General features: G+C 48.6%; 1 protein-coding gene across 3 annotated transcripts in view; it reads left to right on the top strand.

The window, feature by feature from the left end:
* Window positions 1–27,175, top strand: part of FAM193A (family with sequence similarity 193 member A) — a 165,823-nt gene that overhangs the window by 117,282 nt on the left and 21,366 nt on the right. For 2 of the 3 annotated variants that reach the window (XM_044267911.1, XM_044267910.1), the window contains exons 9-18: window positions 1,060–1,172; window positions 1,303–1,545; window positions 3,976–4,129; window positions 4,242–4,421; window positions 10,160–10,411; window positions 20,636–20,834; window positions 21,813–22,085; window positions 23,387–23,654; window positions 23,752–23,935; window positions 24,839–25,069. In XM_044267911.1, coding sequence (XP_044123846.1) covers window positions 1,060–1,172; window positions 1,303–1,545; window positions 3,976–4,129; window positions 4,242–4,421; window positions 10,160–10,411; window positions 20,636–20,834; window positions 21,813–22,085; window positions 23,387–23,654; window positions 23,752–23,935; window positions 24,839–25,069 — 2,097 coding nt within the window. The remainder of the gene's footprint in view (window positions 1–1,059; window positions 1,173–1,302; window positions 1,546–3,975; window positions 4,130–4,241; window positions 4,422–10,159; window positions 10,412–20,635; window positions 20,835–21,812; window positions 22,086–23,386; window positions 23,655–23,751; window positions 23,936–24,838; window positions 25,070–27,175) is intronic. The other variant, XM_044267909.1, reaches the window with a different exon arrangement.

Here is a 27,175-nt window from a genome sequence, read left to right as displayed (position 1 = left end):
CCCTCTGCACCTCCCTGTGGCTGGCTGGGAGCCTTGCCCCGAGTGCCTCAGGGCACTCGACTTTGGAAACTTGACTCCCTTGATTCTTCTTCACAAGCTGGCATCTTTGTCTCCCCCTTCCTCAGGCGTTGGTGTCCCTTCCCCCATTTTGGTGTCCTTGCCCCTGTGGTCTCCACCCACACTGGGCTTGCTCACCGGCTCCCACCCCCCAACCCTATCAGATGGCCCTTCTAGCACCACCCATCCCGTTGCCAGAGCTGGTCTGTAGGTTTCTTCTCTGCAATCCAGATGCTTGTCTTGTCGACTGGTAGGTAGCTCCTGGATCTGCACCCTTCACGGGCCAGTCCTTGTTCCTGCAGTGGGTGTTCTCCCCAGCTGGCCATCCTCCCACCTGCCTGCTTCTGTTGTGTCACAAATGCCTTTTAACTCGTTGGCCATCTAATGCTGCAGCTCTTCATGTGTGGGCCTGTGTGCCTCCAGGCTATTCTGTTGGGCACGCCCCCCCCACACCCTCTGTCCCATCCCCCAAGACTCCCTCCTGCCCAGCCCAGGGTCAGCCAGGCCTTCCAGAGGTGTTTCAGTGATGCCTGGCTCGGTGCTCTGCTCCTGACCTGGATTCCCTCTTTGCCTCTGACAGCATTATGAACAGTGCTTCCTCTGGGCCTATGTGGGCCCGGCGCCCTGCTGCTTTTCTGCCAGGGCACCTCCCACATCATGGTTTCCTCTTCCAGGGTCTAAGCCCCTGGGGGGCTGCGGTTTAGCTCTGCGCTCCTGGTCCCTAGTGAGAACCGAGCACACAGCTGATTCCAGGTAAAGGCTGGGTGTCTGCTGGTGAGGCACCAGCCAGGGCTTCCTGCTCCCTGGCCTTTGTGAGACTCAGGCCGGTGGCTGCCATGCATTTCAAGTCTGCCCCTTCCCGGCCCTGTCCCACTCTAGGAAACTGTGGTCACTGGCTTCTGAATGAGCATGGCACTCAGTACCATGATTACAGAGAAGCTGGACCACCTGACCCGGGGCATGTCTTGCAAAGTTAACCTCTCATTTGATGGTTTCCTCTAGCTGACCAACAAGAAGGCAGTCACTGGCGAGAACAACTTCACAGATGCCATGAGGCACATGCTGTCATCCCGGCTCAGCATGCCCGACTGCCCCAACTGTAACTACAGAAGAAGGTGAGCCTTCGAAGTTGTGTGGGCGCGGCGGGCCTGCAGGAGCCACAGCCTTGGCCCGGGCTCCGAGCCCGACAGAGCTCCGTCTGAGCTCTCTCGGCTCTCTGGGTAACTGTCCTTCGTTCCCACTCAGATGTGCTTGTGATGACTGCAGCCTCTCACACATCCTCACTTGTGGTGTTATGGACCCCCCCGTCACTGGCGACATCCACAGTCACCAGCTGCCCCTCCAAGTGGATTCCGCTCCTGACTATCTCTCTGAGATGCGTCCACCTAGCGTGTCCTCAGCAAGCTCAGGGTCAGGCTCCAGCTCTCCCATTACAATTCAGCAACATCCCAGACTCATCCTCACAGACAGTGGCTCTGCACCAACTTTGTAAGTTGTGACTTTGTAATAAGATTTCAGAAATTTACATAACCCAATGATGAGAAATATGGACAGTAATGTCTACAGAAGTATGGATATCATTATAGTGCTTTTCAAGAAAAAGGATCCTTCATTTTTTAAGCAACTTTTAAAATACGAAATCAGTAAACCCAAACTTTGACACTATTTCATTACATGAAAAAAAAATACGGTAAATTTATAAATGCCAGTAAAGAAAAAACCATGTTGGTATGCAGGGAAGTGTCTCTTCAGTTCTGGCTTCATGTTTCCCATTTCGTTTGAGGGTGATCAGCCCAAAGTTCATTCCGCCTCATTGTCCGTTCAGCATTCATGCTTATTCCATGTCTTGCTAAAAACTCAGAAGATCACTTTAGCAAGCGATTGAAAGGTTCTGTTTTCCGTGTTCCCACATTATCTAGAAGTACATTTTGTATGAGCGAGGGGGCTGTGCGGTCGTCGCCAGTTCACACTGTAGGTGAGTGGCCTCACGTTTTTTCAGAGTTGTGATCCTGTCATTTGTTGAGGCTTCCCTTTCGAACTTCTGGACAGTTTGCACATGGATGTGTGTCTTTATTTTATTTAGGTAAACTTAGGTTTGCATTTTGCTTATCATAGAGCGTGTGGGTATCAGGAGCCCCGTGGAGGCGATGCCCGCCAGCGTGGTTCCCCATGGGAGGGGTTGTGGCCCTGGCCTCAGGCTACTCAGTGTCTCTCAGATTGCTCACCACCTCCAACTGGATTTCTCCTGACAACTCTGAGGCTTTCCTTCAGAGTCTTGCAGTCCTCAGTATGGATCTGGTCTCAAAACACAAAATAATTCTGAAGGGATTGGCCTGAATGCCTTGACTCCTTTGAGTTCGGGCTGCTTTCTAGACCTGGATACCCTGTGCTCTCTCTGGGGCCTGGGAGGGAAGGTCGAGGTTTTCCCAGCTAGCTGTTTGGCAACCTCTAACTAAAACAGACTGAAATTAAACACATATGGTGTTTAAATAAATAAATAAATAAATAAATAAATATGTTGGGAAAGCCCATCCCTGCTACTGTGTCACACTGATGTCAGGTGCGGGCTTCTGCGCTGTGTTGCGCAGTGGAGGAAGTGCTCTGGGGCACCTTTGTCTGTGGGCCAGGACTGCCTGTGGCTGCGCTGGACCTCTGGTCCATCAGCAGCTAGGATTAATGTCTTCCAAACATGAACTGCGAGGACTTGAAGGCCTCCGTTGTTGCCTTTGGTTTGTGTCATCTCTTTCTTGGTGTCAGCACTAAGTCAGTTGGAGAGAATCGTGTGCCTGGAGTCTCTGTGCCGCAGGGCTGTTTGGTTCTCAGGGGCTCTAGGGGAGCTGCAGCCTGCCTTCATTACACTGAGCAAATGACTCAATCACCTCATGTCATCTGTGACTCTTGGAGGTGGTGATGTTTCGGGAGTGGGTACGAGTGCTGGCCAAGGCCACACATTCCATCACCTCAGGTGCCACGGGCCTCAGGAGACCTGAGCAGCCTTCACCTGGTAGGTGCTGTGGGTGCTAACCGTGGTGAGCTCCAGGTTACGGCATATTGTGTTCCCTCTTTTTCCAAAAATGGGAAGGACATCTGAGTTGAGCAATTCTGGACACTCCACTAAATCTGAAAGGTCACCAGTTTGTAGGATTTTTCCTTCTGGAAGTTATTGTATGCAGAGCTGAAGACGGACTGAGAGGCATGTTTATGGTCACGGTGGGGTGACCACGAATGGTCCGTGCCCTGCACAGTCTGCCCTGATGTGGAAACTGTGTGCCCGCCCTTGTCACACCAGAAAACAGAAAAGCCTATGTTTGAAGTGTCCTTCATTGGCTATAGCCTTGAAATTTGCCTACTAGTTTTTTTTTTTTTTTTAAGTAAATCTTCCATTTGCCCATTGTTTAGATGTCTTGTTAAAGCTGATATTTAATTCAGATTATGAGTGACTTGTCGAAGGCAGGCCTTGTAGTAAAAAACTTCTAGTATTTTGTCACCTAAGTGCCTTTAAAGTTTTGTTCAACTGGCTACGTCTGAATTTTTGGTGGTTCTGTGTACCCCCTTTAATTTTAATAAAAAATTAATTGTGTCTGCTTGGAAATGGCAGCGAACAGTTGTACACTGAGGCACTTCAAGCCCAATGGAAATGCAGTAATAATTAATCCGATTAAATTTTGGCAGTTGCCCAGATATTTTTCTTCTTTTGGTGTTTTGTTTTCCATTCTTCTGTGTAGCACAGATGGTAATCTTTCAGGCATTTTTCCCCCCGTGTTCAGGTTACCAGGAGATGTTACCAAGTGTGCGTGGTGCTCAGTGTAATATTTCCGCAAACCAGACAGCCTGTAAAGGCAGCGTCGGGCTCCGTGGGTGGCATACTCCCTATCCCCGGGTGAGCAGCCTCGTGGTGACCGTCTCTGCCTGTCTCAGTTGTAGTGACGATGAAGACGTTGCACCGTTGTCAGCTAAATTTGCTGATATTTATCCACTGAGTAACTACGATGATACCGAGGTGGTGGCCAGTATGAATGGAATCCACAGCGAGCTGAATGGTGGCGGGGAAAACATGGCCCTGAAAGATGAGGTACGGACACCACTTCTTCACAGTGACAAGAGATGGCATCAAGTGGTGATCTGGTGTCTTGTTTTAGTTCTTCTACTTTGAGAAATATAAATTACGAAGTTTGTTTTTGAAGTCCCCTCAGGTAAGCAGTACCAGCAGCAGCTCTTCAGAGGCTGACGATGAGGAGGCAGACGGCGAGAGCAGCGGGGAGCCTCCGGGAGCCCCAGAGCAAGAAGGAGCTCTAGGCAGTGGGAGTCCCAGGAACGAGGAGAGGAAAGCGGACAGTCCACCCCCGTCTTACCCTACTCAGCAGGTACGATTTCGTTTTCCCAAACTTTATGTTTTGCTGAGGGTGTCTGTCTTTGTGTATATTTTCTCTAAACATGAGCATTATTGAATGCAAAATTGTGTTATCTTGAATAGCTTCTAAAGATTAGAACTGGAGAGGATTGAGGCCCACTGATAAAATACACAAACATGGCTCCTCACCCTGTTTTTCATCTTGTTCCTCTTGCTTGAATCCACTCGACGGTCTCGATTTTGCAGCATCCCAGAGTTGCTCTAGACAGTTAGCTGTCGTAGAGGGTTTTTTTTGTGTGTGTGTAAAGAAGCAAAGGGAGGGTTTTTTAAATAAATAAAATAACGGAATGTTAAAATTTCAGAAAAAAGTTGATTTTGTAAGGGAGGTTTTTTTCTGATGGAGGTCTGTTTTTCTGTTTCCAAAAGGTGAGTGTTTTCTCTTAGAGACTCCTAATTATATGAATAGATGCTCACATAGTTCTTTTTCTTTTCTTTCTTTTTTTTTTTAGCTTTTATTTATTTGTTTGAGAGAGTGAGAGTACGCATTTGAGCAGTGGGTAGGGACAGAGGGAGAGGGACAAGCTGACTCCTCGATGAACAGGGAGCCCAATGCAAGACTCGATCCCAGGGCCCTGGAACCATAACCTGAGTCAAAAGCAGATGCTTAACTAGCTGGGCCACCCAGGCACCCCGCTCATGTAGTTCTTAAATGAAAGGAAGAACAAATGATGGTCGGGTTGCTTGGCTAAATTCTTTTCCTTAATAGGCAGTATAGGTCCATAGTTGAAACAAGAAAGGTGATACAAAAAGGTGTTTTATTAAGAAGTCTGGGGGTGCTTGGGTGGCTCAGTGGGTTAAAGCCTCTGCCTTTGGCTCAGGTCATGGTCCCAGGGTCCTGGGATCGAGCCCCGCTTCGGGCTCTCTGCTCGGCAAGGAGCCTGCTTTCCCCCTCTCTCTCTGTCTACCTCTCTGCCTACTTGTGATCTCTGTCTGTCAAATAAATAAATAAAATCTTTAAAAAAAAAAAGAAGTCTGGCCCTGGCATTGTTCACCCTCTGCCCTGCCCAGCACCTGCCCATCCTCAGTTCTAGTCCCAGTAGGTAACCAGTCTTATTATTGTGTCCTTCCAGTGTTTATATATGCAAATGCTAATATTTATTCTTTCCCTTTTCTGTGACAAGGCTTATACTAATGCACACTCAGCTCCCCTTGCTTTTCCTCTCAGCATCATATCCTGACTGATTCTGTGTGGAGCACACTTCCTCGTCCTTGTCTGTTGCCCTCTCTGTGTGCCAGCAGGTGGACATACCAGAATTCTCTTTCTCTTTTTAGTCCCTGCTGGTGGGCAGTTGTGTTTGTTTCCCTTTATGCTATTCGGTGAGTGACCTTATACATCTGACCTTCCTACCTCAGTAGGTCTGTTCCTAGGAGTGGTCACCAGTGGTGGCTTCTCTGGGTCTAGAGTGAGATGGTCTCCCCTGCTCCCTAGGAGAGGATAATGTTGTAGTTTTGGGGTTTGGCCAGTCTGGTGAGAAATGGCAGCCCCTTGAGATTTCTGTCTTCCTTGCATTTCCCATTCCATCTTATTGTTGAGATGTCAGACTTCTTCTTATGCTATTTTATGTCTTTTATTAGTATGTGATTTGCAGAGATTTTCTCTGGGTCTGTGGCATGTCTGTTAGTTTTGTTTTTGTGGTGTTGGTTGATTTTATTTATTTAACCTATTTGAGAGAGAAAAAGTACACGTGTGCATGCACACGGTAGGTATCAGAGGGAGAAGGAGAGAGAATCCCAAGCTGACTCCTTGCTTAGCCTACAGAATCACCTGAGGGGCTTGATCTCTCAACCCAAAGATCCCGACCTGAACCGGGTGCAATGCTTAGACTGTGCCACCTGGGCGTCCCTGTCTGTTAGGTTTTACGGTATTTTTTGAAAAGCAGAAGTTTTTAATTTTGGTGAATTCCAATTCCTCGACTTTTCCTTTTACAAATCATGCTTTTGATGTTATATCCAAGAAAGCTCTGTTTCGTTCTGCAAGATTTCTAACTTTAGCTCTCATAAGGTGTGGCTCATTTGACTCAGTTTTCCTCACAGTATGAGGCAAGGGGCTACGTTCAGCTTTTTGCTATGTCGACATCCAGTTGCCCAGCAGCATTTGTTGACAGAGTCTGTCTTTACCCGCTGAGTTGCATTAGAAGTTTGTTGTACATTGAGGGGCTCTAAATACATGTATTTGCTGTCTGCATTCTGCATTCTCTGCTCCTTGGACCTCTGGGTCCTTTCCCGCAGTGTGTGTGACCTGCTTGGTAATAAGTTTGGATAGCAGGTAGGATCTGTCCCCCAGGTTGGTGGGCCTTATTGAAACTTATGTAGGCTGTTCAGAGCCCTTCGTGTTTCCGTGTAAGTTTTAGAATCAGCTTATTCTATGAAAAAACTGCTTGAATTTTGATAGAGATTGTATTGACTTCTTGAATACTTGATAGAATTCACAGCAGACTCCTCTGGGCCTGCTCTCTTCTTTGTGAGGTGATGGTAGATCACTTGGAAGAAAATCCAGTCTTAATGGCTTTGCATCTGTCAGCCTAGGAATGTGCTGTTCTCTTTCCATTTACTTAAATCATCTTTAATTTCTTCCAGCAGTTAAAAAATTTAGAGTTAGTGGGTCTTGAATGTATTTCTTAAATTCATTCTTAAGTATTAGATGTTTTTGATTCTGTGAAAGTGATATTTTCTTATTTCAATTTTCAATTTATTGTTGTAATACAATAGAAATACAGTTGATTTTCAGGTATTTGTCTTATATTCTGCAGCTTTAATTCGTTTATTCTTTGGTTTCTCTCTCTCTCTGTCTCTCTCTTTTGGTAAGATTCCTTTGAATTTTCTACATGCAAGGTCATGTTGTTTGTGAATAAAGACAATTTTACTTTTTCCTTCTCAGTCTGGAAACACAGTGTCTTCCTCTTGCTTACTGAGCTGGCCAGAATGTCCAGCACAGCACGGCAGAGAAGAGGTACAAGCACACAACTCTGCCTTGCTCCCAGTCCCAGGGGGGAGCCGCCCAGTCTGTGACTAGGATGATCCCAGCTGTGCATCTGTCGAGGACGACCTTACCAGGTTGAGGAAATAAATCCTGTCAGCTCCTCATTTCCTAAGAGTTTTATTGTGAACATATATTGGGTTCTCCAGATGCTCTTTCTGAATCTATTGAAATGTTCTTGTGGTTTCATCCTTCATTTTTTTACTGTGGTGTGTTGTATCAAGTGATTCTTGAATTTTTTTTTTTTTTCTTTTTTAAGTAGACCATGTCCACTGTGGAGCCCCACATGGGGCTTGAACTCACGACCCTGAGATCAAGAGTCGGATGCTTAACCGACTGAACCACCCAGGTGCCCCTGATTTTTGAATGTTAAACCAACCTTGTGTCGCTGGAATAAATCCCATTTGGTCATGGTGTATAAACTTTTTTTCTTTTGGCATGTTGCTGGATTGGTTGCTAATCCTTTGTTAGGATTTTTGCATCCATGTTAATAAAAGGTACTGTTCTATAGTTATCTATCCTTGTGTCTCAGTCTGGCTTTGATATCAGAATAATATTGGCCTCCTAGAATGAGTTGGGAAGTGTTTATTCTGCCTATATTTTCTGAAGAAATTTGTCTAAAGTTGAGATTTCTTAAATAGTTGATAGAATTTACCAGTGAAATCCCATGGGCCTGGTGTTGTGGGAGGATTTAGAATGACTAATCCAAATTTTGTTTACTTGTTGTAGGTTTAGTCAGATTTTCTGTTTCTTCTTAATTTAAAATTTTTATGTCTTTCTAGGAATTCCTCCATTTCATCTGCACTGTCTCCTTTGATGGCATCAGGTGGTTTATTATATTCCTTTATGATTCTTTTAGTTCTCAGGATATGGAGTGATGTTAATTCAGTAGTTGGATAATTTTGTCTGCCTTTTTTTTAAACCTTCAGTCTGGCTAAAGAATTACCAATTTCTGTAAAAAAAAAAAAAGGCGTTTTATTAATTTTCTGTTTTTCTCTTTATTTCATTGATTTCTGTTCTAATCTCCATTATTTTTTTCCATTGACTTTGGGTTTAGTTTGTTATTCCCTGTCTAGCTTGTTGACTCTAAGTTTAGGTTATGGATTTTAGGACTTCCGAATATAGTGAGACCTGTTTTATGGCCTGACATCTAGTCTGTCCTACATAATGTTCTATGTATACTTGAAAATAATTTGTGTTCTGCTCTTGTTAGATGGGGTGTCCTATGAATAAAATTTGGTCAAATTGATAGCGTTATTCCAATTCTCTGAATCTTTCCTGAATCTTTTCTGCATGGTTCTAAAAATTCCTGAGAGACATACTGACGTATTCATATCACTGCTAGAGTGTCTATTCCCTTTTCAGATGAGCCAAATTCATGCATTTGGGACAGTGTCGTTGGCGGTGTATGTGTGTGATTGTTACCCCTTCTTGATACACGTCGACTCTTTAGTCATTATGAGATGCTTCTCCGCTAGATTCTCTCATCTGAGAGAGCATTTCATCCCACCAGCAGAGTCGCTCCGGCAGCCGGACGGTTACTGTATGCATGGTATCTATTTTTTCATCCTTTGAATTTCAGCTTCTTTGTATCTTTGAGTTTAAGATTTGTGTTTGAACCCTTTAGTTGGGTTTTGTATTTGTACTTTGTCCATCAATCTCTGCCTTTTGTCTGGAGGGCACTGATGTCAGTCACGATGGCTGTGCCACGTGCAGCTGCCACTTTGTTTCCGTAGGTTTCGTGTTTTTTGTTCCTCTGTTCCCCCTTTACTCTCTTTTTTGTATTAAAATTTTTCGTGTACCCGTTTAAATCTGCTGTTGATTCTTTGGTCTTTTTAGTTTGTTTTTTTAAGGGCTGTTGGGAATGGGAAGAGCCCCAGGCAGAAAGGCCAGGCTCCTGCTGCTCTTTTTTTTTTTTTTTTTTTTAAGATTTTATTTATTTATTTGACAGACAGAGACCACAAGGAGGCAGAGAGCCAGGCAGAGAGAGTGGAGGAAGCAGACTCCCTGCTGAGCAGAGAGCCCAATGTGGGGCTCCATCCCAGGACCCTGAGATCAGGACCTGAGCCGAAGGCAGAGGCTTTAACCCACTGAGCCACCCAGGTGCCCCCAGGCTGCTGCTGCTCTTACATTCTAGCAGATTGGCATGAATAAATGCTTCTGGATTTGCTGTTTCCCTTGGTTGATTTTCAGATCCTCAAATGATTGCTTTGACAATTGCATTCAGTTTTACCCTTGTTTTGAGGGAGAGGAGCTACCGACTGTTTCATTTCACCCTCGCTGAGTCCCATCTCTGGTGCCTCGTCTGGCAGCATCTCCGTGGAACCACTCCTGAGCCGCGGGAGCCCCGCCCACGCCAGTGCTTTGTCCTCCTGGGCTCCAATTCTTCTCTCCCCCTCCCCTAAGCCACCCTTGCCGGTCCCCTGTCCCTGCACAGACAGGCCCAGTCGCAGATGGGTGTGATTGCTACCTGAGCTGACACCCAGCCAGGGCGTGAGGTGTTCGTCTCTTCTATCCACAGGTCCCCTTCATCCCAGGCTCTTGGGGTCCCTTCTGTACTTTACAAGGAGGGCTTTGGACAACTCCAGGTGTCACGGGAGCCCAGCTCAACAGAATGTGGCTGACATTAGTTTAATTCACACCAGTCTTTTTTTTTTCTTTCCTTTTAGGTTGAACTTTTTACTTTTTTTTTTCTTTTTTTTCTTTCCTTTTAGGCAGAACAAGCTGCAAACGCTTGTGAATGTCATGTTTGTAAGCAAGAAGCTTCCGGACTGACGGCATCAGCGATGACCGCAGGAGCCCTTCCCCCAGGCCATCAATTCCTAAGCCCCGAGAAGCCCACACACCCTGCCCTGCATCTGTACCCCCACATCCATGGACATGTGCCTCTGCACGCCGTCCCGCACCTGCCCCGCCCTCTCATCCACCCCACCTTGTATACGGCGCCCCCCTTCGCACACAGTAAGGTAAGTCAGGGCAAAGAGGGCCGGGAAGCTCACCTGTCACTAAGATTGTACAAGAAGTGCATATTGTAACAAACAAAAATCCATAAATCGGCAATGTCTAGGACCAAATCTACTCTTGGTAGGAAGGTCCTCAAATGTCTCCTTTTACCATAATCTCTTAGGCTCTCAGAATTTTGAACATTCACAATTGTAAAAAACAATCACAAAAGTTGTGGTGTACTCCTTCAGAATTACCTAGAATGTAAAGTTTTCCAAATGATGTTGGTGTAACGGGTTGTACTTGGGGGAACTGCATACACGGCTCTGCTCACCCATATGCCAGTTCATTTCTTTGCTTGTGGCCTCCTAGGGCCTGGCTCTTTTTTTTTTTTTTTTTTTTAAAGATTTTTATTTATTTATTTGACAGAGGGAGAGAGATCATAAATAGGCAGAGAGGCATAGGGAGAGGGAAGCGGGCTCCCTGCTGAGCAGAGAGCCCGATGTGGGGCTCAATCCCAGGACCCTGAGAACAAGACCTGAGCCAAAGGCAGAGGCTCAACCCACTGAGCCACCCAGGCACCCCAAAGGCCTGGCTGTTTGTTGTAATGTTGCACAGATGGATACATTGAGTACAGCCTGGGTCCTCTGACACTAGCTGGGCTCTTCAGTGTCTGAAATTACTAAAGGAAGAATCCTAAGCGTAGTGCGAGAGAAGGTCGAAGTGCCGTGCAGGCTGTTGGGAGGCGACTGGAGGCACAAAGGAAAGGGCCTCCCAGACCAGCTGTGCTCAGAGGCTGTTTCGAGAAGGAGTGAGCATGTAGAAAAGGTTTGCTTTTTACATAGTTCTTCTCAGAGAACCCCATGCTTCTATTTTCATAGCTTAGATTTTACAGTGAAATTTTTTGTTTTCCCCAAACTTTCCAGATATATTATTTAAAACAGAGATTCTCAGCTGGGAGAAGGGAGGACGACATGGGATGGAAGGGGTTTTTTAGACTACATGAACATTTTCTTTCCCCACGGGGCATCTGCTGTGAAGTAGGGTGTGTGTAGCCTATCAGTGGGCTTTGCTATTTGTTTGCTGGGAAGGGGCACCTAACCACTGGTTTAGAATAGAATAAAGTCAGTCTGTCACGTTCTGTTGCAATAAGTACTTGGTAACTGCCACATTGATGTGATGCTTGAATTTTGTTAGATTGTATGTCGCTTAGTTTGGACATTTAATGAGGCTTTATTAGTAGAGTGATTTGAAGGAGGATTTTCCGGTGTGTACTCAAAGCCAGGCTGTCTCCATGGTCTGCCTTGTCTCTAGCCTCTTTCCCTCTGGGTGAGTGTATGGTTGGGAGGCTGTCCATTCTGTTCTTACCTGAATACAGCTGCTTTCTAGCTCCTGGGAGCCGCCTCCAGGAGAGAGTAGAGAATGTTCTGTTTAATGTTTTTCTGTTGAAGAATCAGTTCCTAAACACCTTGAAGTAAAGTAGTGAAACTGATTATTCCAAAAAGCTATTGGGACGTTCAGTTAAAAATTGATTTTTTCCCCCTGACTTTTGGCCTTTTCTCAGGGCATTATTGGTAGTCCATAAAAGGGTATAAGAGAAGAAAAATATTCTGGGGGAGTATTATCTGTATATAAAATGTATTTAATACCTTGTGAACTTCAATCCAGTAGATAGTTGGGGAGGGTTCATGGGTAGGAAGTGCAGAGGATGCACTAGTAAGCTTTTATTTCCGTCACTTTACTACTGATGTCAGGACTATTCACAGATGCTTTTATTTTATTTTATTCACGATTTTATTTATTTGTATTTGCAAAAGTGAGCGAGAGAGACTGCCAGCACGAGCAGTGGGGGAGGAGCAGAGGGAGAAGCAGAACCCACCTGAGGAGGGAGACTGATGTGGGACTCAGTCCCAGACCCGGATCATGACCTGAGCCAAAGGCAGACACTTAACGACTGAGCCACCCAGGCACCCCCACTGATGTTTTTAAGATACATTAGCTAGATGCCACGTCTATTTAGAAAAATGAGATGCATTTGGCAAAATACTTCTCTTGAATCTGATATAAAAATGCTTCCCTAGACAAGCTTGCACTGTCACTTGAGTCTGTGTTATTTGAGTTAGTTTGACTTAGTTGCATACTGTGAGTCCATGGTGTGTTCACAGCCCCATAGGAGTTGGTAGAAGCCCCTTCTAGAGATGCACACATGTCTTCAGTTACGTCAGAGCAGGCTTATCAGCGGAATCCCCTACATGTGGGTGGGAGGCAGAGATGCCAGCTGAATGGTGGAGGGCAGCTGTGAGTGTGAAGCTCAGCTGCTTCTGTGTTTGTGTTCTTTAGGCCTTTAGGGATTTTTGCTGTGGTGAGGTGGCATTTGTCGCCGTTAGGACTTTATGCTATTGTAGTTGTAATTCTTTTAATTCATACTCTGGCTATTGTGGGTAAATACTTAGTACTTAAAATGCTTAAAGTACTTAAAATGATGAGTAGTATAGAAAAAAATATTTTTTTAAGATTTTATTTATTTATTTGACAGAGAGAGACATGGTGAGATAGGGAACACAAGCAGGGGGAGTGGAAGAGGGAGAAGCAGGTTCCCCGCTGAGCAGAGAGCATGACGCGGGACTCCATCCCAGGACCCCAGGATCAGAGGCCTAACAACTGACCCACCCAGATGCCCTGAAAAATTTGTTTTTGAACTTAGAGAATAACTTGAGGACCGTTTTTGTTTTCAAATGTCTTTGTACCAGTGATACATTTAATTTATATGTTGAGATACAAGTTATTTGAAAGTTAAAAAGTAGTTAGGGAGAAGATCCAGTAGTGAAATTCTAGATAAAAATTAGAACTGTATGGCAAAAAAATTTATTTGCAAATATTTGGGGATTTCCCAGCTATCTTTTTAGTACTGATTTCTGCTTTAATTCCACTATGGTCTGGGAGCAGGCATTGTGTGACTTTTGTTCTTTTGAACGTGCTAAGGAAAGCACTCCAGGTGAGCTGGAGAAACGTGCATACTCTGCTGTCGCTACATGAGGCAGGCTGTCCTCAGACATCACTTACGGGTGACTGACGGTGCTGCTAAGTCTGAGATGTCCTTCCTGACCTGCTGCTGAATCTGCCTGCTCGGGGCACAGTGCTGTCGGCGTCTCTGGCTTCCGCAGCAGACTCTCCCCCTCCTGCAGTCCTGTCTGTTTTTGTCACACTGAGTCTGGCACTGTGTTGTTCGGTGCTTACATATTTAGGGTTGTTACATGTTCCTGGGGAGTTGACCCTTTTATCATTACGGAATGCCCTTCTTTATCCCTGATAATCTTTCTGCTTTGAGGTCTGACGTGTCTGAAGGTAATACAGGTGCTCTGGCTTTCTGTGAGCGCCAGCACCATATTTCTTTCTCCATCTCTTTCTTTTAACTCACAGGAGTCTTTATGCTCCCAGTAGGTTTCTTGTCAACACCTCTACGTGGGGTTTGTTTTTTTAATATACTCTGATAATCTCTGTGTTTTCATCTGTATATTTAGGCTAGACACATTTAAAGTAATTTTGGTTGTGTTTGGGTTAATAATAACCATCGTTCTGTTTTCTGTTCATTACCAGAGACTTCCTTTTTCTGTCTTCTCTACTTTTAATTAAATATTTTTTGATTGTTTTATCTTCTGTCTTTAGCTTATTGGTTATGCTTTTAAAAAACGTTTTTTAGCAGTTGCATTAGAATATGCATTTTAACTAATCTGAGTCCCCTTCAGGTAACACTGTTCTGCTTCGTGTTAGTGTAGCTACCTTTTCTCAGAGAGTTCCCGATCCCTCCTCCTGTCGCCTGTGACTTTGCTGCTGCTGTTCTCATGGATCTGTTCATCGGTGGCCCAGTACGTTGTTACTGCAAATACTGCACACAGAGTTAAGTTACCTTTCAGATCAATTAATAGGCAGGAATAAGTTCATTTCACTGGTATTTACTCTTTCCCTATTGCCCATCCTTTTTTCGTGTAGATCCAGGTTTCTGACAGCTTAAATTTTCCCACTGCCTAAAGAAAATATCCTCACCTTTCTTGCAGGGCAGGTCTGCTGGTGATGAGTTCCCTCAGTGTTTAGTGTGTGTGTGTGTGTGTGTCTGAGGTCTTTCTCCTTCACCTTTGAAGGGTAATTTCACTGGATGCAGAATTCTAGGTTGGTGGGTTTTTTTTTCTTTCAACACTATAAAAAAATTTCACTCTGCTCTTCTTTTGCTTGCCTGGTTTCTGACCAGATGTCCTCTGTGATTCTCCTCCTTGTTCTAGAGGCACAGGGTACCCCCCCCACCCTCTTCCACTTCTTCCCCAAGGCTGCTTTCAAGGGTTGTGGTTTTTTGGGTTTTGTTTTGTCTTTGATTTCTTGTCCCCCCCCTTTTTTATGAAATGCCTAAGTGTAGATTTGGGAGTGAGTTTTTTTTTCTATTTGGTGTACTCTGTGCCTCCTAGATCTGTAGTTTGGTGTCTGTCATTAATTTTGGTGTCTGTCATTTGGAGTGTCCTTAGCCAATATTCCTTCAAATACTTCTTTCTTTTCTCTTTCTGGTATTCTATTTCCTGTTACTATCTTTTGAAATTAGTTGTTTTATCTATTTCGTGTCCATGGTGGTAGTTTTCTAGTTTTGGTGGGTGTTTTTGTTTTTGTTTGTTTATTTTTAAAGATTTCATTATATTTATTTGACAGACAGAGATCACAAGTAGGCAGAGAGGCAGGCAGAGAGGGAGAGAGGAGGAAGCAGGCTCCCTGCCAAGCAGAGACTCTGATGCGGGGCTCGATCCCAGTACCCTGAGGTCATGACCTGAGCCGAAGGCAGAGGATTAACACACTGAGCCCCTGTTTTTGTTTTTTTTTTTAATTCTTGTTTCTCTTTGCATTTCAGTTTAAGGAGTTCCTGTTGACCTATCTTGATGTTCACTGATTCTTTCCTTGGCTATGCCCTGGTCCACTGATGACCTGTTCATCAAAAGCACTCTGTTTTCTTTCAGTGTTTTTATTTCTAGTTTTCTTTATTCATTTTTAGAGAGTCCCTCTCACTGTTCATATTACCTATGTGTTTTTGCACATTGTGTGCTAGTTTTTAAAGATTTTATGTATGCACTATAGAGTGAGTGAGCAGAGGGACAGAGGGAGATGGAGAAAGAATCCCAGGCAGCCTCGCTGCTGAGCACAGAGCCCAGTGTGGGGCCCAGTCCCTCAACCTCAGGATCATGACCTGAGCCGAAACCACTAGTCAACCAGCTGAGCTGCCCAGGTGCCCCCATTGTGTGCTTTTTCAGTTGGAGGCCTCATCATCTTCATCATTTTGAATCCATGTCTGATGATGCTGAGCCCTTTTTATCTTCATGCCCCTCGTCTGTCGTGATGCTGTCTGCTTGCAGCCAGCCTGCCTGCCCTGCTCTGTGTCCCACACCTGTCTTCTCACCCCTCACCCCTTGGTCTATCCAGAGAGCCCTTTTGCATCAGCTTTCCACTTAAGTAACTGTGATATGTCTCACCTACTACTTAAGTCTGACTTTTTAATTCCTGCTATGATTCTTACCTGTAAGCTTAATTTATTTTTAATGTATATTAGCAACTTTTTGTGTTCTCTTGTTCCTTGATCACATTTTCTTTCTTTATGCATTTTACACATAGTTCTCTTTTTGAATGAAATCTTGAGGATCTGAATCTGGGTTTTTTTTGGTTGCTCCTGTGGGTGTGTGTCCTTGGATGTACAGTGATTTTTCATGAGGTATGTTTTGTTCAGCTTACTCTGAGAACCACAAGGCCCCAGGTAGGGGCTGAGGTACCAGTGTAGTGCTGCCCCACCTGTGAGCTCAAGCTCTCTTGCCTCCTATGGGACCATGAGTCTGCCCCCATCACTGTGACAATGGTGTGTGCTTCTTCATGGCAGTCCTCCCTTCCCTACACCTCCACCTGGCCGTTTTTCCTCACCATGTTCTGATCAGTTCTGTGAAAGATTTCCCTAGCTTTCTCTAGGGTTCAGCACCTTGTTACAAAGGTGTAGAGTGTTGTGTCCCCCTTCCTGGACAGAGCCCAAGCAGAGGGGTACCGCACAGCCTCAGAGGGAAGAGCCCATGTGAGTTCTTGGGCCACACTCCCATCCCCACTCCTGCCCCCTCTCATTCATAGGTCATGTTCCCAGCCACTGACCCACATGGCCCAGGAGCAGAGGGCCACAACTGCAGGGCCAGGTTTGGAAACCCAGGTATTCCCAGCTCCTAAGTCTGTGTTGTTTCCATCTAGAAACTGAGTTCTGAAGCAGTCATCATGTAGGAAATGTCCTAGTAATGAAGGTAGAGGGATGTCTTGAACACTCCACTGGAGAATGGGGAGTTTTGTTGAAAATGGTCACCACATTCTGGCCCTCAGTGAGTTCAGGGTGAGTGGAGCTGCAGACTGGCTCCTGTGCGGCTCTGGGCCCTGAGGGAGGGACGGAGGCGCAACCATTGCAGAAGTGATGAAGTCAGACGTGGGGCAAGTCTAAGTTCAGGCTGGAATTGGAGAGGGAAAAACAGGGGTGGGAAACAGGGACAGAGACAGACGGTGGTCAGGGCCCCACTGTGATCTCAAATGGGTATTTTGTTTTGGAGGCAGTCTCAGTTCTTCTGGCTTGAGAAATAGCAAGACCAAAACAAACGTGGTGCTCTTGCCTCTACCGTCTCTGGCAAGAGTCCTGAAGAACTTTGGAAAAAGCAGAAGAGTCATGCGTCCAGCTTCCTGGTCAGTGAGATGTGCCTGTCGGCCACCACCACCCCCCCACACACATATGCCTGACTTGGTCCTTCGCCCCCTCAGCTTGCTGTGTTTGGCAACCGTATTCCAGGAATCTGGGGAGGTTTGGTGGTGGTGGTGGAGCCTGGCTCTCCCGGCTCCTGTGTAGACTCCCAAGGTGTTCAGAAGGCATCTGTCAGTGTGTTTGTCTGAGCTCTGCATTAAAGCAGAAATTTTACTTTTCTGTGAATGACTTAGGTCTTAAGGCAGAGAACCATTCAAAACTTCTCTTTCTTGAACCGTGTGTATTTGTGCAGAGTGAAATAAATCTGTTCTCATTGAATAGCATTGTCCACATGTTGAGAGACTGATTCTGTGCCTAAATCATTTGTGAAGTCTGGCCAGCAGGTGGTCTCTTTGACAGAGGCCCGTGTTTATCAAAAGGAAGCCCACGTCTGTCAAGTTGAGGAGCCATCTTGCGGGGAAGCGTTCACATAAATGTGGCTTGTTTGTTACAGACCCCTTGCTCACTTGGTCTCTGCAGCTGGACCTCCCATTCTGAGTAAAAGGGCTTCTGAAGAAGTGGGCGAAGTGAATTTAACTGCCATTTTCAGTATTAGAGCTTCCTAGCTGTGTTCCCTCATCCATCTAAGCTCAGTCTGTTCTCCCTTTATTGAACATTCACTGAGTGCCAGCTCCTGTGCTACATGCCAGCAAAACACACACCAGAGGGCGCCTGGGTGGCTCAGTGGGTTAAGCCGCTGCCTTCGGCTCAGGTCATGATCTCAGAGTCCTGGGATCGAGTCACGCATCGGGCTCTCTGCTCAGCAGGGAGCCTGCTTCCCTCTCTCTCTCTGTCTGCCTCTCTGCCTACTTGTGATTTCTCTCTGTCAAATAAATAAATAAAACCTTTAAGAAAAAACAAAACAAAACAAAACACACACACACACACACACCAGAGGAACTTGGTCCCTCTCCCTAGGGCTTGTGCAGTCTCATCATGTCAGCACCTCAGAGCACCGTGCTGTGCCACTGCCAGGAGGGAAGTCACACTGAAGAGGGAGGGGGGCGCCCGGGGCCTAGTGGGTGGCTTCGTGGAGGAGGGGATGCTGGGCTGCAGGTCGAGAGCTGAGCACAAGCTCTCTGGACGTTGTGCGGGTGGTGGGTTGGGCCCTTAGCCCGGCTTCCTGGGGGGAAGGCAGTTGGCTGGCAGCCAGGAGCGGGGAGGGCGTCAGGAAGCCATGAAGTGCTTTGGAGCCTGCCTTTGGCTCTGCTCTGCGAGGCCCTTGAAGCCCCCGCTGCTTCTGCCTGGGGAGCTGGCTGTCCTTGCCCCGCAGCAGGAATCTGCAACCCTGAGAAACCACCCTCTGCTTTGTTGTCACTACCCCTCGGTTCCTTCCTGGTAAAGCAGCTCTTTGTTCATCACTCCTTTGTGGGAACTGGTATCTGTGGAAATACCATGTTCTTGGTTTCCTCACTCTTTGCCCCAGAGCTCCCCTGCCGGAAGCACTAGATTAGACCTTTCTTTCTTCCTACTTCACAGCCCGCATGGCCATGCCATTCTCACCCTCTGCCACCCTGATCCTGTTGAGGAAAGTGTGCCAAACTGCCTGAGTGGAGGGACCCCCGCTTCACTCTGCACCCAAGACAGGCAGAGCGGGGGTACTCTGTGACTCGGGACCAGTCTTAATAAAGTGGTGACAGTGTCCCTTAGCCCTCACTGTGCTGCACACTTGAACCCGTTGTCCAATTTAATTCTTACCACAACACCTGGAGGTAGGTATTTACAAATTATAGACGAGAAAAGCGCAAAAAAAATTGAGTAATTTGCCTGAGGTCACACAGCTAGTAAAAGGGGGAGCTGGCGTCCCACCCCGTCAGGCTGTGCGTCCCAAAGGCTGAGAGCAGAGCTGGTGTTCATGTCCAACTTTGTCACTGGCCACACCTCCCAGGGACTGGAGTCTCGGGCTCTTGCTCCCACAGCCCCAGCGATTGCCCTGATGGCCCCAAAACCCCTCGTCTCCACTACCACTGCCTCCTCATCTCTCAGGCCCTGACTGTGACTGCTTCCTGTGCTGGCCTCTCCCCGCCAGGCAGAGGCCAGGTGGCAGTGGCTCTGATTTGGGTTCTGCAGTCTGTCTGGCTGTGGTGCAGTTGTCCGTGGGGCTGTGCCCTTCCTTCCTGATCTCTGCCCTAGCCAGCTGCTTGGGTTCTACTCTTGGGAATCCTCCTGAAACCCTCCCACTCGACTTCGCAGCATTTAGTGCCCAGTTCTGTGTCCCCAAGGATGAGATTCCCAGGCGTTGTTCCCGGTGCCAGACCTGTAGCTCTTGGGATGGGGCCTGTTGCAGTGGATGCTGGGCTAGGGGGAGCCTCGTGCCTGTGTCAGCAAGGTGCTGGGGGCCACAGAACCAGAGAGTTGCTTGAGAGAAGGCAGGTACTAAACCAGCAGGCGACCAGTATGTCATGAATTCTAACTGTGGTAAGTGCTGAGAGGGGTGTGTTGTACGGGAAAGCCCACCTTGGTCTTAGGTGCTGGATGGCGAGGACAGGAGGCAGTGATGATATTTAGGGACATTTAGGTGAGGCCTGAAGGATGAATATGAGTCAGCAAGGTTGTGGGCTGAGGTTAAGATGTTAACCTTAGATTTAACCTTAAACTGGATTCAGCACAAGGAAAGTTCAGGGTCAAGAAGGAACTTGGGTTTGAGGACCAGGGGAAGGCCTGTGTGTCCAGGAGCTTGGGGGAACAGGAAGGACAGGGATAGGCCAGGCCACGTGAGAGACTTTAAGTTCCATTTAAGAGCAGTAGGAAGACCTTGGTGCACCCTAAGGCAGTGACTCACTCTTACCTTCACCAAAGCGCACTCTGGCTGCTGTGAGGGAAAGGACTGGGAGGAGGCTGGGGGTGAGCCGTGGGGGTTTTCGGCTCAGGTAGTAAAGGCTGGGGCTGGGGGGTGTGAGCTGAGAGGAGGAAGGGCCCAAGGATGCCAGGGTGTGCAGGGAGCAGCCAGCAGCCACTTGGTGAGCGTGTGGTCCCAGCCACCCTTCCTCGGTGCCTTCAGACAGCAGTCTGCCCCAGCAGGGCCCCATAAAATCCGTAGTTCCTTAGACTGCATGGCACGTGGCCCAGGTATGAGACACAGTTGAAGAGCTTTACCACTCTCTGTCAGTGATTCCAAAGTTGGCTTTTGAGCAGTGATCCTTGCAATGTCCGCTGAGACTCAGCCCTGGGAGCGACTTGCACGCAGCCTGTGCCGAGGGAGGGATGCCGTAAGCTGCTGAGTCATCTCGAGTCTGGTAGGTTCCCTGAAGCATCAGTGGCTGGGAAGATGTACTCCTGGTTCACATGTGAGCAATGGCATGCGGTGTGCCCGCCGGGCAGGTCCGCGCTCTGCAAGATACCACCCAAAGTGAGCACGACCCCCCAGGGGTGTCCATCGTGGGATCTGTCTGTAGTTTAACTACATACATAAGCAGAACGTGAATTTTGATATGTGATCAGAGCCTTTTTTTTTTTGTAGGGTTTACCGCCAGCCCCTGTTCCGAATCCCGCAAACAAGCATCAGGTATTCAACGCGTCTCTTCAAGACCATATTTATCCGAGCTGTTTTGGGAACACTCCAGAGTGGAACAGTTCTAAGTTTATAAGTCTTTGGGGATCAGAAGTGATGAATGATAAGAACTGGAATCCTGGCACTTTCTTGCCAGATACAATTTCTGGTAAGGAACTTGTTAAAACTTTCTTAAAGGTTTAAAATGACCTGAGCTGGGCAGATTGCTGTGTCTGTTACTTCGGTCCCCCAGTAGATGCCTCAGGCTAGTTGGGTCCTCCCCCACCTCAGCTGCTCCTGGAAGGCCCCTCGACCTCATCCCCCTGCCCCAGACATCTACGTCTGCCACCGCCCAAGTCCTGCTGCCTGGTCGGGGTAGAGCAAGTGCTGACACCCTGTGGCTGCTTCCAGTACAGCGGGCTCTCTGGGGCCCTGTGCACGACAGATCTCTCCATGCTGGGGCACGGCTGAGCCTCTTGTCTCTAGGCCTTGGTGTTGGGCCTGTGGTGCTAGCAGGGGCCTTGCAGTCGTGCCACCACCCACCTCAGTGCTGTGACGTAGGTTCCTTTCCTGGTGCTGTACTGACCTTACAAGGGGTCTGTCCTCTCTAACAAGTTCCTTCCTCACAGCCCTCGGCTGCCCGGGTACAGCTGTCATTTCAGGCGCAGGGAAAGGTGTGCCTGAAGTGGGGCTGGTTGCACACTTATCTGTGTCTTCACAAGGTTTAGAGCTCACAGTGGCCCCACACCCAGACCCTGCATGTGCTCAGAAAAGCTAACTACACTTGACATCTCTGCGTGGAAGGGGTTTTTAGCTGTGTGACCTTGTGCAAGTTGTTTAGCCTCTATGAGCCTCAGGTTCTTGTATCTTTAGGATGGGACTAATAATACCAAATAGCTTTAAGAAAATAAGTAAAATAACTTTGGGAAGGCACCTAGCATGGGATTGGTACATAGTAGATGCTCAGTGCCTTTTTTTTTTTTTTTTTTTTTTTTTTTTTTACCTTGGAGAGAAACTGATTGACTAGCATCCTCTCAGTGAAGTCCCAGCTTCGGTAACAGCCCCAGTGTTAATTCAGTCAATAGATGTCCCTTAGGTTTTAGCGAAGTATTTCTAGAGGCCTTACTTGTCTCATTCTTCTCTGAAGGGAGTGACATACTAGGACCAACACTCTCAGAAACAAGACCCGAAGCCCTTCCACCCCCATCTAGTGGTGAAACGCCTGTGGTTTCTGAGAGCAAGGAGAAAAAAAATGCTGCGAAAAAGAAATGCTTGTACAATTTCCAAGATGCTTTCATGGAAGTGAACAAAGTTGTGATGGCCACATCGTCAGCCACGTCCTCCGTGTCCTGCACAGCCACCACGGTGCAGTCCAGCAACAGCCAGTTCAAAGTGTCGTCCAAAAGGCCTCCTTCCATAGGTAAGGCCCACCAGCTCACAGGACCCTCAGGGCAGCTCAGTGTGTCCACTGCTTCCTCAGCATCTCCGTGATTGCCGTGTCCCTGGTGTGGCCAGAGGCCTGGTGTAACCAATGCCAGAGAATGCTCTCATGCAGACAGCACATCCTCTGGGAGTTGGACCTGAGTTTCACTGCCCCACAAACTTCCTCTGGGGATTTGCTATGCCGGCTTGCCTTTCTCGGTACCTGCTGCTTTGTGAGAGGAAGAGGTCGCTGCTGTCGGGTCACATGGAGGAATTCTTAGTCTCCTGAAAACAGAAGCCTGGTGGAGAGGGAGCCGGTAGGGCTGCTGGCCGGCCTGGGGTGCAGCCCCTGCTGCCACTGCGTCTGTGGTGTGTGGAGGACGTGGCTGCCTGTGCTGGCATGAGCATAGGGAGCAGGGTTCTGGAAGCAGAGGTCGGGGGCCCACAAAAACTGGCTCTAAGGGCGCTTGCTAGCCACAGTCAGGACAGCTGGAGCATTGGAAAGAGTAATGGGATGGACAGTAGCACACATGGTCAGGAATCCCCCAGGTGTTCAGAAAGGAGGGGGTAGGGAAGCTGCTCCCTGATAGGACAGACAGAAAAATGCCCCCATGCAGCCAGCAGGGTGACTGTCAGCCCAGGTGATCATCCCCAGTGGTCATTAAGAACAGTGGCTGTCTGTGTGGGGAACACTGTGTCCTCCCTGTGTGTGAGCAGCATCGTGGATGTGGCCGCTCCATCATGAAACGACCCTATGACGGCCTCTTGTGTGGTCATGGGGGAAGGAGCCAATGCAGCTTTGGCAGAAGTTGTGCCCCTAAGATATTTTGGTCAACTTAGACGTAACAGCATGAGCCCAGACTGGGGGGCAGCTGTCCTTGGTGGAGAAAATGTCTGTGTTGCTGCAGGAGAAATGCTTAGAAGAGGCCAGGTTGGAGAAGAGCTACTAATGGCCTTGCAGGGAAGACGGGAGAGGGATGGGGTCGCACTTGGGTTGGGAATGTCACGTGGATGGCACAGGCCCGGGCTCTGGTCACACCAGGCAGCTTTGTGCCCAGGGCTTGCGCTGAGATATAGAGGGTGAGTGCAGCCCCCGCAGCGTGAGTGGGTGGGATACACACCATGGGGTGTCTGGCAGTGGCGGGTGCAGGTGAGGGGCACAGGTGGGGTTCCTGGCACCGTTCCTCAGAGTTCATGCAGCTCTGAGCATCTTCACACCAAGCAGTCGAGGATGCTCTAGTGAAGACAGACAGACTCCGGTCTGCCATCCTCAGTGCCCCTCCGCCTCCCCGCCCGCAGGTGAGGTGTTCCACGGCGTCAACAAGGAGGACCCCCGACACACGGTGCCAGCTGCCCCGAGGAACAGCCCCACGGGCCTGGCACCACTTCCCACGCTTGGCCCAGCCTCCTCGCCGCACCTGGCCGGACTCGCAGCCCCCGCCTTCCCCAGCGGTGCCGCCACGTCCCCAGGCTTCGTGGAGCCACGCAAGAGCTTCTGTCCGGCCCCAGGAGCCCCCCCGCCCCCCACGACTGATGGCCCCCTCAGCGCCCCTCCCAGCGTCTGCAGGTGAGCTGGTGCCTGCCCACCACTCTCCCCCACAGGGCGCTGGTGTGGGTGGGGGAGGGGGGCGCAGCCAGTAACTGGCCTGTGTATGGCTTTGCAGCGACCCTGACTGCGAGGGCCACCGCTGCGAGAATGGCGTGTATGACCCGCAGCAGGACGACGGGGATGAGAGTGCAGACGAGGACAGCTGCTCCGAGCACAGCTCCAGCACCTCCACCTCCACCAACCAGAAGGAGGGCAAGTACTGTGACTGCTGCTACTGTGAGTTCTTCGGGCATGGCGGGGTAAGTGCCCCGGGGACCGTGGGTGGGCGCCGGGCACCGGCAGGCCCCGTCGGCACTGAGCTCTGAAGCCGGCGCCTCCTGCTTGGGTACCCTTGTCCTCCAGAAACAGTAACAGATGTTCGCCCCAAGATCTCCCTGTAAGGGTTTCATGACTGCATGTGTTCATTTCTTTGGGAGCAGGGGACCTCCTGACCAGCCAACTGGGGAGTCATTAGGTGTGGATCGTGGCAGGCCATGCAGTGGGGCGCTCGCTGTGCGGGGTGTGCTGGGGGACTCCTAATGGCCTGTCCCTCCAAGTCATGGCAGCCATGGTGCCCCGGGCGGTGGGGGGGCAGGCAGGGGCCGAGGGAGGTGTTGGGAGGAAAAGCAGGGGCTGGTCGTTGCTCTTTCTCTACCTTTGTTCCATCTGCATTTGCTAAACATGTGCACACACGTGTTCAGTGTCCGGAAGAAGTATTGGCAGCGGGGTTGAGGGCAGTTTTCTTTTTCCCTTTTGGCACTGAACAAGACACCCACAAAGGGACGGAAAGATTCTACAAACACGTTTATTGACACGAAAAGATAATCACTCTGTATTATGTAAGAGGTAGATTAATTGGTATGTGTGATTTTTTTTTTCTTTTCTGGTTTAAAAATGTCTACTTGTGTACATGCTTTACCATAATTTTCATGAACGTGTAAAGGTTGAGGGGTCGGTGCCAGAATTAACCTTCTGGTCACTCTGGGACAGGTTTTCCTTGCTGCTGCCACTTGTTTACCTTCCTTATTTTTCACCGTGAACGTGTATTACCGGCGTAATAAGAAAAACTTTCATTTTTAAAAATAATGTTCTGAAATTTGCAATATTCAGCCTCATTAAAACTTGAAGATTCATTCAGACACGCTCTCCTTTAACTGCCTTAGCCTCCGGCCGCTCCGACAAGTAGAAACTACGCAGAGATGAGGGAGAAGCTTCGTTTGCGGCTGACCAAGAGGAAGGAAGAGCAGCCTAAAAAAGCAGACCAGCTCTCGGACAGAGAGAGTGTGGTTGACCATCGAAGGGTGGAGGACCTACTGCAGTTCATCAACAGCTCAGAGACCAAGCCCGTGAGCAGCACTCGAGCCGCTAAGAGAGCCAGACACAAGCAGAGGAAGGTAAACCGCGTGCCGGCGCAGGCTGTGGCGGGCCTCGGGGCCACAGGGCCACGCTGCTGCCACAACGGCCCCTGACCATATCTATCTCTGCAGCCTGAGCCGTAGCTGGGCAGAAGCCCCAGGATGTGTTTTCAGGACACGGCTTCCCCTTTTGTGTCATGGGTTTATTGATGGATCTCAAACAAGCCTTTGGGTCCCTGTGCCCCATGTGGGCGGCCACAGCAGATCCTTGGCCTCTCTCCCAGGGAGGTTGAGGACGGGGCCCCTGGCATTGAGGGAGTAGAAGGGGGCCACTGTGGGCTTTTGGAGACTGTGGGCAAAGAAGTTACTTTGACACGAGGCTTGGATAGGCCCTTTGCCACAGCAGCATTCTTAGGACATAGTCCGAGTGCTCCCCACCCCCCACTCCTTGTCTCCACTGGCAGAGGAGAGTCAGGCAAAGCCATCCCAGAAGAGGGCAGGCACACGGCGTTGGTGTCAAGGGTCAAAGAGTAAGATGGACAGCCCTTGCGGACAGCCCTGGGCACCTCCCCACAGGGTGTGGATTGCATGGAAGCAGGCATCTACCAAGACTAGACAAGTTGGCCCAGCGGCGGACATGGCATGCAGAGGCGGTCCGCTAGCAAGTGAGACACGGTGCTCTTCATTTCCTGTTCCGGCTCCACGCGAGGGGACCAATAGCTTCTGCTCTTTGGGATGCCTCAGTGGCCCGGGACTGCGTGGTACTGCGGCCGTCCTGGTTTCAGCTTCCTAAGAAGCCAGGCCGCAGCAGGCAGATCCAGGCTGTGCATAGAGGGGAACCTGCAAGGGTGATAGGGCCTCTGCTGGCAGGATGGGTGACTGGGGAAGAGGTGAGGCCCCTGCGAGGCCCAGCAGACATGGAACAAGAGGATACTCCCAGAGAGCACTGGGGATGGTGCCTCCACTTTCAGCTGCTTGTGCTGTGGAGACCGTTGTAACTGGATCACCCGCTAGGAGCCCTGCTTATACCTCACGGTCCTAATCAAGGTCCAGTTCATGGGTTTGAGGAGATGGGGGTTGGCCCTGCCCCACTAGAGCGGGGCAGTGAGACCTGTTCTCCACTTGGGTGTTAGGTCAGGGCCCCCTCACCCTGTGTGCTTGGTGCCCTGCACCCCATCTCAGCGGAGTGTCTGGGTGACAGGCTGGTTGTTGAAAGGAAGGCCCCACATACCTGCTTGTGGGTTCCCTACAGCTCTTGTTCTGGGGCGGGCTTGCTCCGACCTGTGCTGGGGGAGACACTCTGCTCACTGGACTCTGGATGTGGGGGCACTCTGGGAGTGGCCTCCAAGGCTTCACTTTGAACACATGAAACAAGGATTTTAAATAAGGTTTACTTGAACTGTTGAGTTAAATTTTTAAAACATCTGCCATTAAATTTTTAACATAATTTTATATTTAAGTTCTTTGAAGTAGCATTTGTCTTTGTCAAATATTGCATACTGGAATGTTGTAAAAAATAACTAAAACCTGGGAGGACTTTTATTTTTTTGAATTCCATTTTTTCTTTTTTTGGAAGGACTTTTAAATATAAAATATATTTGCCAAAGTCTTTTACTGGAGGAGCTCAGGGATGCAGAGTCATGCACTCTTCACAGCCTTCATTTGTTTTCTGAGCAAAAGGAATAGTCTCCGTGGAGACTGGAATAGGAGTCACCAGTGAAGTCCAGTTTTCACTTGACTGAAAATGAACTTCATGCCAAGCTGGAGGGCGGAAGTAGCTAGTGTCTGTTGGCTGTGTGACGTGGAAACATGTTAGGGTGCCACTTGCTCTGTTACACTGGTGGACATATGTTGGGAGTTTCAATGCTCTGCTAGGCTGGAAAAAAGGAATTCAAGTTTTCAGTACACATTCTGTACCCGCCCCATTGACATGTACTTGAAGGCCCAGCCTGGTCTGGAGAGGCAGCACGCCAGCCATTGGTTAGCTGGTGAGTCCTGTCATCCAGCCGCTGCACAACAACGGGATTCTGATGTAGCAGCTGCTTTGACCTTGCTTTTATTTTATTAATTTATTTTTCTAGCAGGCTCCACACCCAGTGTAGAGCCTGATGCGGGGCTTGAACTCAGGACTGTGAGATTGAGACC

The sequence above is a fragment of the Neovison vison genome, chromosome 11 (assembly GCF_020171115.1).
Source record: "Neovison vison isolate M4711 chromosome 11, ASM_NN_V1, whole genome shotgun sequence".
NCBI lineage: Eukaryota > Metazoa > Chordata > Mammalia > Carnivora > Mustelidae > Neogale > Neogale vison.
This window is presented reverse-complemented; position numbering and strand designations above follow the sequence as displayed.